Source organism: Camellia sinensis, chromosome 3, assembly GCF_055761805.1.
Source record: "Camellia sinensis isolate YWXY chromosome 3, ASM5576180v1, whole genome shotgun sequence".
NCBI classification, from domain to species: Eukaryota; Viridiplantae; Streptophyta; class Magnoliopsida; order Ericales; family Theaceae; genus Camellia; species Camellia sinensis.
In genome coordinates, this window is record NC_138963.1 from 92,612,108 (window position 1) to 92,625,047 (window position 12,940).

The 12,940-nt window shown below is 35.0% G+C and overlaps 1 protein-coding gene across 1 annotated transcript; it reads right to left on the reverse strand.

Moving 5' to 3' along the window:
• Nucleotides 1–589: 589 nt before the first annotated feature.
• Nucleotides 590–11,982, reverse strand: LOC114303279 (peptidase uncH). Its single transcript, XM_028248402.2, has 18 exons — nucleotides 11,647–11,982; nucleotides 11,127–11,314; nucleotides 10,261–10,365; nucleotides 10,059–10,130; nucleotides 9,806–9,953; nucleotides 9,118–9,200; nucleotides 8,925–8,980; nucleotides 8,005–8,141; nucleotides 7,765–7,855; nucleotides 7,513–7,578; nucleotides 7,182–7,404; nucleotides 3,452–3,553; nucleotides 3,140–3,225; nucleotides 2,923–3,045; nucleotides 2,592–2,661; nucleotides 2,406–2,497; nucleotides 2,008–2,112; nucleotides 590–1,062 (listed from the first exon to the last, which is right to left on the reverse strand). Exons 1-18 carry the CDS (start codon nucleotides 11,847–11,849, stop codon nucleotides 949–951), a joined length of 2,064 nt encoding a protein of 687 aa, XP_028104203.2. The 5' UTR covers nucleotides 11,850–11,982; the 3' UTR covers nucleotides 590–948.
• Nucleotides 11,983–12,940: the final 958 nt, after the last annotated feature.

Consider the following 12,940-nt stretch of genomic DNA (forward strand, 5'->3'; position numbering starts at 1 on the left):
TAATTTATGTTATATATATATATATATATATATATATAATATTATGCAAATTAGTACTATATATTAGGCAAATGCATAATAATTGATTAAAATATTTTTCTATCCATCAATCCGCCCAAACTGCGATTTACCATCTGCTCAAATCGTGATTTACTGATCTACCAATCTGCTAATCCATCATTTAATTTATAATTTTACTCTCAAACCGTCCGAAAAATACCGTGCACAACCCACTTGTATTGATGCAAATAATGTTATGTTTAATTTACTAAAATGAAAATATCATACCTTGATCTTTCTATTAAAAAAACCATTCACTTTTTTATTTTATTGATGCATACAATGTCTTGTTTGATTTACTGAAATAAAAGTAGAATCTAACGAAATTTTCATTCCTTAATCTCCTTACAAAAGGCCATTCACTTACAATAGTAAATAATAATTCTATTTATAATGTATTTTTTCAATAAACCAAATATAAGAATGAGCACTATAATAAAATAGATATTCAATTCCATTTTTATAGCAATAAACCAGACACAATATAAGAGTCCTGCACAAGAATGAAAGCCAAGCCAACAATATATACTGGGCTGCAAAAACACACATTCCATTGGCAATACAAATAATCGTAGAGCATTTACGCTCCAAATTCCTCAAGTGTGTTTCTACAAGAAGACTAAACAGCAATTCATGTATCTGGACAGTACTTGTCATGGCAATCAAGAAAGAACAAAGAGAGAACAAAAACAAAAACACCTTGCGATAAACGGTTTCATTTTTACTTTGAAAGGAGTGGTTACCTGAAGCATTTAGTCCCTAGCTTAAGGTTTCCATGTGTAGATAAAGTCGGGTTCAGTTAGAACATAATTAAGGAGCATGAAGGTTGCTATTTGAGGTAATCAAGAACCAATCTTTGTAGACCTTTGACAGATAAGGGCATGAAGTCTAATCAAAGTTGTCAACCTGAATTGGAACAATCTCATCAGCAACTGTGAAGTGTCCAACAGTACGAGCAAAGAACACCATTTGTTGCTCCAGAGTGAACTTTATGTTGTCAGCCTGTGACCAATCAACTTAAATCAGTGCTTACTTTCACCACAGATGTTTTATTGTTTGGACAGATGTTACTGCTAGTTACATCAAATCAAGGTTTCAGTCCCTGTGCGGTTGTTCTTTCATTTTCTTCGTTTTCGTTTTTCATTTTCACTTCCCATGTTTTTGGAAACAAAACAATGAGAAGATCGAAAACATTCATCGTTTTCATTTTTTGTGTGAAACCAATAAACAAAAATTCAAAAGCAACCTTTTAACGTTATCAATTTATTGTTCTTGTTTTCTGTCTACACAAAACAGGAAATAAAGATTTTTGTGTGAAAAACAAAAAATTTGTTTGGTGTACACAATTGTTTTGAAAACAAAATCAAAGATACATGTTTGATGAGTTGTGGGAAGTGGTGGCTGGTGGTGGAGGGTAGCCAAATGTGGTGGTCTCATGTTGGGGTTGCCTCTGGAGTTGAAAACCAACAGTAGCTGTGGCTGGTGGCAGTGGTGGGGGAGGGAGGGAAGAGCGAAAACTTCTAATCTGAAAACACTTTTTTTCGTATTAAAAAATTATAAAAAAAAATTGGAATCAATTTCATTTTTTATAAAAACAAGAACAATATATCAACCAAGTTTTTGTTTCCAAATTCCAAATAAACTAAAAATAAAAATGAAAATAGAAAACATAGAATAGAAATGTTACCAAACGAGTTAGTGGTTCCTTTGTGGTGTTTTCTGAAAATTTTCTCAAAAAAAGTTTTTGTAAACAGTTCGCCCAATAAGTTTTCTGTTTTTTTAAACCAAAGAGGTCGTTAACCTCCAAAGTGCTGTGAAATTTATCAGAATGTCTGAAACATTATGTGTAGGTTGAAAATAACAGAACTTGAATAATGAGCACCAAAACCACATGCCAAATTTTAGAAATTGGTGAACTTTTGAAACATTAGTAACAAATACAGATACCTTCCGAAATCCATGAGGCTCTCCCTCGTACTCCACAAGAGCCACAGGTAGACCCTTTTTCTTCAATGCCATATATATTTTCCGGGCTTGCTCTGGTTGCACAACCTGTTAAGAATATTTGTTACAAGTATAATAACAGTTAGTATTATCCAAGTAGGGTATTATAAAACTGCAACATTTATTAGTGAGTTCTGAAACATAAGATCAAAGAGATTGGGAGTTTTTGGATAGCCAGTAGAAGGAGAAATTACAGAACAAAAATTGATAAACAATGGATTCATTTCTAGTTCCATTTAACTGACTACAATAACAGCATATAAAAATTCGAAATTGTTAACTCAAACTAAATTTCCTACTGTAACCCAAGTGACTATAAAACTTGTGATGGAGCTGTATACCTTGTCTTCTAATCCTTGGAATAAAATTATTGGGCAAGAGAATTTATCAACAAAATTGATGGGTGACCTTTCAAACAAAGCTTCTTCACCCCCTGTAATCAGATGCAATCAAATGAAAGATTTACCTACGCAGTGTAGACAACAGAATAACCCAAATCGATACGTGTATGTTAGTTACATATTTACCAACAAGATTACTGATATAATGGGACTCAAATTTATGCATTTCTGCTCTCAAAGAGTTCAAATCAGCTATCTGTTCAATGCAAACAATAGATGCTTGTTAGTCTAAAAAATAAAATAAAAACAAATTAAAAAATAACCAGAGAAATGATGGTTTGAAATTATATCATGACACAAATCAAGTAAAATTTAATGATTTTTGATAAAATTTAAAAGGCGAAATAAGTAGGCTATATATGTTATACACTTGAACCATATTCGAAAGAGAGATTTCATATCAAGTTGTCCTTTGTAAAAAATGAACAAATCGTCGATTGCCGTGAGAACCACTCACACCAAACAAGGAAGCTCCAGCCTTGAATGTTTCACGGAAAGCAAGAGAAGCTAATGTTGTGTAACCACCGGCAGAGCACCCAGTAATACAGATACGCTCACCATCCACCTTTCCATCATCCACCTTTACCAACAAGTAAACATATCTAAAGTAAAATTAAAAAAAATGTTTTTTGTTCAAAAAAAAATGTGGAGCGTAGACAGGCACGTTAAGTTACCAAATATTTAGCACAACTACAACAATCATTAACGTCAACAATTCCCCATGATCCCAGGAGGCGCTCCCGATATTCCCTGCCATAACCTTCAATTGACATACATAGTAACTTCAGTGGATACCCTATTTAGTGATTATGGACAAGTTTAAAAGATTTTGTTTGTTTATAAGGCATTCCTCGGAGTGAAAGGAAAATCTGGAAATGGGTAAGTAACACCAGCCAAAATCTTGTCCAAGTAGTCCTTTTGACCACAGAGAAAACATAAATTAACTCCAGTCACTTAGAAAAAATAGCTCCAGTTTGACAACTGACCTGTGCTTCCTCCATAGTTAACATCCACAAATGACCAGCCTCGACTCGTCCAATACTGGATATTGAGATTTAAGATTCCATGTGCTTCATCTGTTGGCCCTCCTGTGATATTTATATACGATGAACTACGAATGACCGGCACAAAAGTTTGAAATTCAGCATGTTGTTTTACAGTATATTAATCACATGAATTTGAACTCCCAATTTCTGAGCCCCAGTTGATAGCCCAACAAATGGAGTTCCTCTAATGTATGTACTAATCAAGTACCTTTTAATTCCCCCTCCCCACAAAGAACAAAAAAGGAAAGATAAAAAACATCCAAATAAAATGTAAGATAACAGGTACACAGTACAAAGAAACAAAAATGGACAAGAGATTGTGGAAAACTCAACAGAAAAATTATTGCCTCATACCCATCAATAATATAAATAAACAAAATTAACAGTTAATCTACCACAAGCAACATTCTGATTGTAATGCAAACCCCAGAAACAAAATTTAAGGTGTCCTATAGGCAATATCTATCAAGGGTAAGAATAAACTCAATGCATTATACTACAAACTCAAAGAATTCTCTAGCCAAGCTATTTGCACGTAGATTGAGGGAGGTACTCTCAGAGCATATGATAGTCGATTTACATGGAGATGATTTGACTCAGTGGTGCATATATTCATCTTCATTCTTAATACCGGAGCTAACAAAGATTCCGGTTGTTTTTCCAACAGTCTAATGGTCTACGCAATGGTGACTAATGGTGAAACTAGTAACTAGAGAGGGGGGCTTTATGAAGGGTTAGTCACAGGGACATGGGAGTACCAATCATCCATCAGAAGTTCTGATCCAAGATAATATTTGTAACAATGCAGTTCTTAAGCAAAGATATTATAGAAACAAATGTAAGAACAATAGGAAGACAACTGGTAGTTCTGTAGATAACATTTAGTTGTTTATTGAGGGGCATAGTGTCATGGACCAACTCTTTCAAGTATGCAGCGGAATCAACCGCTTAAACTCCACCAAGTTCAAGTCCGGCAATCTCTTTTAGACAATCTGAGTGTTGAATCTACACCCATCTTGACATTTGTGGGCCCAATGCTTTGTCAATCAAGAACAACTCCCTTGCAAAAGCCTCGTACTTCAAATGCAGCCTTGTGACATGCTTGCCTCAAGCTGCACATCCATACGGCTAAGTCGCTTCATAGCACCATGCTCCCACAAGCAAGGTGCTTGTTCAACTACAAGATTCTAATGTCGTCAAGGCACCTCTTGCCACACGACTGCATACCTTAGTGCTGTTAAGCCAAACTCATATCACCCAACTGTGTGCTAGCATAGGCAGTGGTTATGGGGTCCTAAGACCACACGAAGCTATCAAAACTCCTCAAATTTGTTTATTTATATTGTTAATATTTTATTTAATATAGTTTAATTCCATTAAGAAATTAAACGACCCCATCCAATAGGGATTCAAACTCACTAGACACCTATTATTTGAGAAGTTTAAATCACTCTGTTTGGTTAACAGTTTTTAAAAACAGTTTTTGAGATTCCCCCCCCCCCCCCCCCCCTTAACTTTTTAAATATTTTAAGCAATTTTTTTTTTAAAATAGATTCTCTTAATCTAGATACATTTAAAAAATAAAATATTTGTAAAAAAATATTTTAAAAATTCACTAGCAAAAATTCAGTACATTCTTAATTCTTTTTTTTTTTTTGTATTTATTGAGTTTTTTTTTATATTTTTTTCACAAGTATTTTACTTTTTATATACATATAGATATAGGTTATATGCACCTAAAAAAATTTATTAAAAAAAAAAATTGCTAAATATGAAAAAAAAAAATCTAAAAACAACAAAACACAAAAAATAAAATCTCAAATTGCTTTTAAAAATTTAAAACCAAATAGAGTGAATGTTGTTTTGTTTTTTTTAAAAGAAAATTCCTTAATAGAATTTATGGAACTTAAGTTTGTGGAATGACCCTGTCTACAAAAATTCTTGTGGTTGCCATTGAGTATAGGCCCCCAACCTAGTTGCCAAGCTTCTATCACATGTAAGGGTCTCTTGTGCGTATCTAGAATAGCCATGGTGACTCTTGCGTGTTGCACGAGTACGGCAACATTGATCCATAGCCCACGATTAGCATTACGCCTTCCCACAAGCATAGCACAATGTGCCTCACACAATGGCAATGCTTCATGCCTTTCAAATGTTCCCACATGTAGCGGCGTTACCACCAAACAACTAGCTTTAGGCTACAAGATCCCCACGTTCATGGCCGAACCCAAGCGCATGTTCGTGAGTTGGCACATGAGACTTTGGTGGCGCCTCGATAGCCCATTCAATTTAAGACCACACCCCAAGATGCTACAATAAGTGGCATAGCACGCATGTGTCCCCAACCTCATGTCAAGGAATGCCATGTAGTGTTGGCACTAATGCTCCTTAATGACACTGCCCATGGGGCTCTCAAACCCACATGAAGACCAATGACACCCCTCTAGGTGCCAAATGTCTGCCCCCAAGTTGCCTCGAGGATGCTCCCTTCAAACACACATGAATTTCTGGGGATTGGGTGTTGGAGGTAGAGTGGGGGTTTAAATTTCCATTCCATTCAGGTATATTAGTTTAAATAAAATAAGAGGCTGATAGATAGCACACCATACCCTTTAATATAGCGTTTTAAGCCATTTGCTAACTGCCAAGAAGAAATATCCACCCATATTTGAGGAGTCATAATGATTTTCCATTAGTTCCCAAAAATATGAAAAATCAGCACAAGCTTGTCTGATGTGCACCAACTAGTGTGCAAGCATGGGCGTGCGTGAACTGTTGTGCATGCTCCTTGACATGCATGCGTTGGACTACTTGGGGCCAACCCACAGGCCAAGTTGGGGAGCTAAACCACTTGACATGGAATCCAAAGCCACACGCATAATAGGCACTTCCAAAGACATTGACTGAGCACACCAAAGGCCACCACACATGCAAGCATCACAACATTGGACTTGAAAAGTCAACTTGTGACACAGCCAAACATAGTTGAAGGCTTCATATAAGCTTGAACACTTAGTTTTAAAAAACAATAAACAAATAAATTCTAATCCACAGGCGAGTTACTAGTCTGGACACAAAAACAAACCAAAATTATTACTGAATAAAATCCTTACAACTTCCAATTCACCTATGCCCTCCTCACAGTCTCATCAGCTCCAGCTATACTACCCATGACTGATAACAACGATTAGTGGACTATGTCAACACCAGTGAGTAATAAGTTAATAACTACTATAGTAGCATAAGAAGTAACTGTTTGAGTAACCTTCTCCCATAAATATTTACCGTGTGTGAAATGGTAAGCTCTAGATTTAAGTTGTGCCGAGTATTGCTTACTTTTGGATTTTATGAGGATAGGTGGGTCGGTGGTTGGTTGGTCAATCTTTGTGCATGTGTGACTGCTCTATTATCTATGAGCCTTTGATCCTTGTGCATATACAATTCAACTCAACTCAACTCAACTCAACAAAGACTTATCCCAACTATTTGTGCATATGTCGAAAATCATCACCAAACTCAAAATTCCAAGACAACTCCAAAATCTTTTTCTTCAAACAATTCAAAATCATCATTATTGGCAAAGAAACATGTAGTACAAGGAATGGCATGACCTGACCGATTAGAAAGTAGTGAAAATACAAAGGCAATATGAGCGTGGTTGATAATGTACCATGGCTTTCCAGTAATAGTGGAGGCTTTTCTTCTTGACTAGCCTGATAATGGGGGTTGCATGGCGGATAAAAATATGCATAAGCATTTTGACCAGCAACATCCGTTGGAAATTCAATTAACTTCGGCGAACTGAAGTATGATTTGTATTTGTCAGTTTCTGACGAACAAGACCAAATAATCTGAAAGTTAATTGGATTCGACTTCTGATCATTTAAAACCACCTGCTAACACATAATGGAGTTTATTAAAACTAGACAATTGAAAAATGACACTTCGCGCTATATCTGCCAAGGGAAAGGAGTAAAAAAATACGCAGAAATGAGGAGCACCTTTGCTAATGACAATGGATGGGTTGCAGACGCTCCCTCAATGTATAGGCAATTGTCCCCTGAAATCTAAACATAGAGATGAGAAGATTTAGCAGGGACATCAAACCTTACATCATCCTCGGACTTCTGAATCTTCAATAAATCTAATCAAAGCATAAGATCTCTCTCTTTTTTCTTTTTTTTTTCAGTCTCCAATACAGAATTATAATTCTATTGATTAAAAAAAAGGAAAAGTTAATACTTCAAACATACAATATTGGTTATATATGTGAAAGGAACATCAACGGCTGACAAAGAGTCCTGAACTTGATCAATAACACCAAGATATGACCTCCCGTTCTGCCTGCGTATCATGATTTACAGACCTACTCATTCAGAAATGTATGCACCAAAAGAATGAACAAAGTAAAGGCCAAATGAACAAATGTGCCATAGGTTACAATTACAACATCAAAACTGAAAATGAAGCAGGTATCTTCTACAGAAAGATACCTGTAACTGCAAGCCAGTACATTTGTTTGCTCATTGCTCTGAATAAAATCATAGGAACTGATTCCGAAAACCCACAATGCTCTAGTGAACTCAGCATCCAAAGAATAAACTGCTCGGACTTCACTTCTCTCTTCAATCTGTGTCCAAAGATGGATCCATAAGAACAAGTGATATTAACCCGCAAGCTTTACTTGTTAGAATAAATTTTGTATCCTATATGAAAAATGTAGCAAACAGAAAATAAAGCATTTGAAAAAAAAACCCAGCTGAATTGCTCTCGATTTAACAATGCAAGATCAACAAAACAGGACATTGAGATCAACATTTCAATTATCAATAGCTAACCAGAAAAAAATAAGGGAGAAAGAAAACTAACTATGATGTAGAAGTAGTAACAAAGTAGAAGTTTTTGTTTTTTTTTTTTTTAAATCTCATTATTACCACATGAGAGTGAAGAAACTGCAGGCAAGTAACAAGTTTTAAGTCTTAAAATATGTGTGTATGCAAACAAGAACCTTGGGCCTAGTTAATATCTAGAAACAATGTATATTGATTTGAGTTTCATACTGAGTTGTATGAGATTGAAACTGAAAGATCTTCAAATTCCAGCGAATTATAACAAAGATATTTCTGTGAGAATCTTCGTGAAGTAATTCCATAAAGAACATCCGACTCAATCAACATAAACTTAGTTTGTTGCATACAATGTATGATTAGATTAAACAGATTCCAACCACGAACAACTTCAATGCAGCACAAAGCATGAATTGGCAACCAGAAATAAAAGGCATACAGTTTAGAGAAGGGACATGCATTCGAAGGAAAACTATTAAGAGATGTGAATGCAAATTCAAAATCCACTGAAGTCAAAATGTTACTGAGGGAAAATTAAAGTTCATGGGAGTTTACACTATGATTACCCATTTATGAATATTCCAGAACCCCTTATTTCTATCCGTAACGAAAAACAACTCCCCTGCAATAGCCCAAATGTAATGGATTAGTCTTTCATCATTAAGTAAGGTCACCAGACAGACACCCATCTAAACAGTTTGTGATAGTTCATTAACTGCATAGATACTGAACTGCATAAGATGCTGGTGATATTCTTACCTATGGAGGACCATTTAGGCTCACTTGGAGATTCTACAATTGAAGTATCTGCACCGGCAACACAGATGCGTTTGTAGATATCTCTGCATAATTGATTCAGCACTACAATTTTAAAAAAATGAACTAGGAAAAGATTTATTTGGTTCCAGGGATGCACCAAACATTAATCTAAACAACAAAATAGTTAAATATTAAAATCTCAGACAGTTAACTACATATGCTTGGGACTTCCCAACCAACAGTCAAGATAATCCCTAATGCTATTTCAGAAATAATGCTAGTTTCTGTTGATAGAAATACGCACAAGAATTTGAGGGGGAAAAGGATGCAAAAAATTTACAATACTATAGGAATACATGCTCAGAAAATAATCATAACAAGGTAAAACTTGAAACACTCAGAAATGTTAATCCTTGGACAAAAATAGACCTTCAACTCTTGGTGATAAGATTCTTGTAGGATTTAAATTATATATTCTACTCACATATAACACAGATTGATAAGCATCATAATGAGCCATATGAAAGATTTATCATACAATCATCTATAGAAAGTCAGAGGAGAATGAAAATATGTAGCAGTGATTATAAAGATCACAGACCCTATGCAAATGCTTCGTTTTGAGTCATTTTCCATTCATACTAGAAACTATAGCACTTAAAAATGGAAAAACAGTGGAGCTACTCACCCATTCTCAGAAATATAACCAACCCAAAGCTCAGCTTTGTCCCAATGCATATTGGGGTGACTCCATTCAATCCATGCTAATCGTTCCCCTTTTGGATCCATGCGTGGGAAAGCATAGAAATCACTCCCACTGACCAATACTTTTGGCTCTGCTTGTTAGAAAATCAAGTAAATATTCAGTAACCACCATAAGAGAGAGCAATTTACGTAAACCATAATTCAATTTGCAAAATGGCTTCCTAAAACTATTTTACCCTGAATATTCTCCCCACTGAGGTCAATGCTTACAATTTCAGTGGTCGGATGTACGCTATTTCCTCGATGATCTACCAAAGAAAAACTATTCATTTAGGCATATGAAAGTAATAAAAGTCAGGCAGCAACAAGAAGAAAAAATAAAATAAGAAGAGCAAGGAACCAAAAGGCTTGGTAGTTCATAACAATTAAGAGATATACCTTCTCTTACACTGATGTAACGGTTAAAATGTGAATCAAACACCCCATCAGCATACCGAACTACCGGCCCACCATAATCCAGAGTCAGTGGCACGGGAGTGGAATCTGCCAGTGATTAATGGATTAACAAATCAACAAAAGCTAGCAACAATTTCATCGACAATTTTACTTCTACACAGACAGATAAGATACAGTACAAACACATGCATATTATTATTATTTACCCAAGAACACTATCGGTTGGGAATCCAGCAGAAAACGGAAAAGAAATGATAAGAGAGTGTTTTCTCTCCTTTTGTTTGGTTAAGCTGGAGACACAAGAAAATATAGTGATGTATCTCCTATCTTGTTTGTTTGGATAGACTAAAAGAAAAGAAATTACTATAGGTTCTACTATCAAAATAACCTTTTATGCTTTTCTGTTTAGTATCAAGATGGAAACTTTTTGTATTACAAAAAGCTAGTAATCACCCCATTTTTTCTCTCTCAAACTCTACATTTTGGAGAGATTCAAAAAGTGAATTTTAAGAGAAACTCGCTCCATTTCTTCTTAGTTCTCTCATCTTTAAGAATCCAAACAGATGATCAGAAAAAAAGAAATTGATTTTTTTTTTTTTTTCCCCTTCTAATCTTTTCTGTCCAAATCATTCAATTCCAAACAAGCTGCAAAATGAATAAATACCCAGTACAATCTAGTTTCCGAGGAACTGAAGATGAGTGAGACCAAAAATAAATTTTGATTGAACCCATTTAATGTTTATGGCAATCAAACCAAGTATTAAAGTTGGGGGAATAGTCAATGAAATCTGCACCAAACGGGTTCTTACAATCATATGTAAGAAAGAAAAGAAAAAAACAGATCTAACCATTGGAGCTGAGAAACTGTTTGTACAACCTCTGATCCTCAAAGTTTGAGAAAATAAGAGTGAAGCCTGAAAGAGCGAAAGCTCCACCACCATACTCTTGAGCCGTTGACTGTACCGAGAACCCTGTGGGTGTAATATCCGTGGGTTCATCTCCTGGTTTCTCTGCTTCTCTAACAAGCACCGATCGCCTAAACACACACAAAATTTAGTAAACATTTTATGAGATATAGTTAGATTAGAGCAATCCTTCATCAAATCCAAATGCAATAAATAAATAAAAATGGGTAACAATATGCTACAACTATTTTATCAAATATGTATCAAAATGAGAGGAAGAGGTAATTTCTTCACCAAATTTTCAAGTTTGAAATTTTTAAAAAAAGATGTGATGAAATGAAAAAGTTAAAGGATTGGAAGTTTTTTTTTAGTGAAGATTGATGGAAAAAAAAGAAAATAAGGATTGGAGAAGGTGTAATGAGAAGTGTTTGGATTCGGGGAAAATGTGGGAAAAGGGACGTGCCCGGATTCGGAAGGGCGAGACTCGAGCCAGATGAGGCGGTTTTGGGAGTGGAGGAGGGAGAAACCCTCTAAACGCTTCTCGGAGCCGGAGACTAAGTCGGCGGTGATGGGTGACTTCCACGACCCGTATGGAGCTGTGATCTTAGCAGTTGCTGCTGCTACTACTACTGAAGATGATGATGATGATGCAAGTGGCGAACCCATTTTTCTCTCTCCCTTGATTCCCAACTTCCTTCTCACTAGTTCAAGTTCCAATTTGCTCCTGCTGCTGTGTAGTGGTTTTGCCAAAAAGAGTTACTGGCCCCGTTCGTTTCTTATCTTTGGTCAAGTTGGGCATAATCTAAATAATATAAAATGTCAAAGAATTTTTAATCTATTTAAGTCATATCATCTTATTTAAATCACATCACTTCTTTAATACATTACATCAAATCCAATCCAAACCCAACTTATATAAACTAATAAATCAAAAAATATAGGGCTTGTTTGGTTTGTGTTTGTAGAGTAGTTTTTGAGATAAAAAATACGAAAACTTGTTTGGTTTGCCTTTTTTCATAAATGGTTTTGAGAAATTGTTTTGGGGAGAGATTTTTAAAAAAGTGATTGATTTGATGTGTATGAGAGAGAGGGTGATTTTGGAAAGCAGCAAACCAAACAAAATTTTGAGATTTTTTTTGAAAAAATTTGTTTGGTTTGATTACTCTTAAAAATTTGTTTGTAGAGAATTTTTTTCAAATTTTTTTTTCAAAAATAAACCAAACAAGTCCATATTCTTTTAGAACATCTCAAACCAACCTAAATAGATACTATTCCTTCCTTGGTTATAGTGCACTTTTATCCGCAAGATCATGCCTCCAAAATCATGTCTACCAAAACATGTTGAAAAATTATATACAAATCTATTTTTAATTTATTTTGTAAATTCAAAATGTTAATTTAGTGTTGACTTTTTGATTTTTGAAAGTTAGTATTGTAATTTAGAGCGTATCAATAAGGGTCGATCAGTCCTTATAGAATATTAATTACCAACCAATTATCAGACGATTCTGTTTTAACCCTTTCAGCCTTAATAAAGAAGATTTTTATTGGTGGCTTTGTTTTAGGAGAATTAAGCAGACAATGATTAAATGAAGAACAATTATAGCATTTCATTAAATAAAATAGAAGACTTACAAAGATCGAAATCAGTCTCGTAGAGGTTTACAGCGACAGACTACTTGAAACTACTCCTATGAACGAAGTGCAGTGCAGAAATTTAAAGTACTGGAATGTAAAGAACAAGAAACATAAAAACT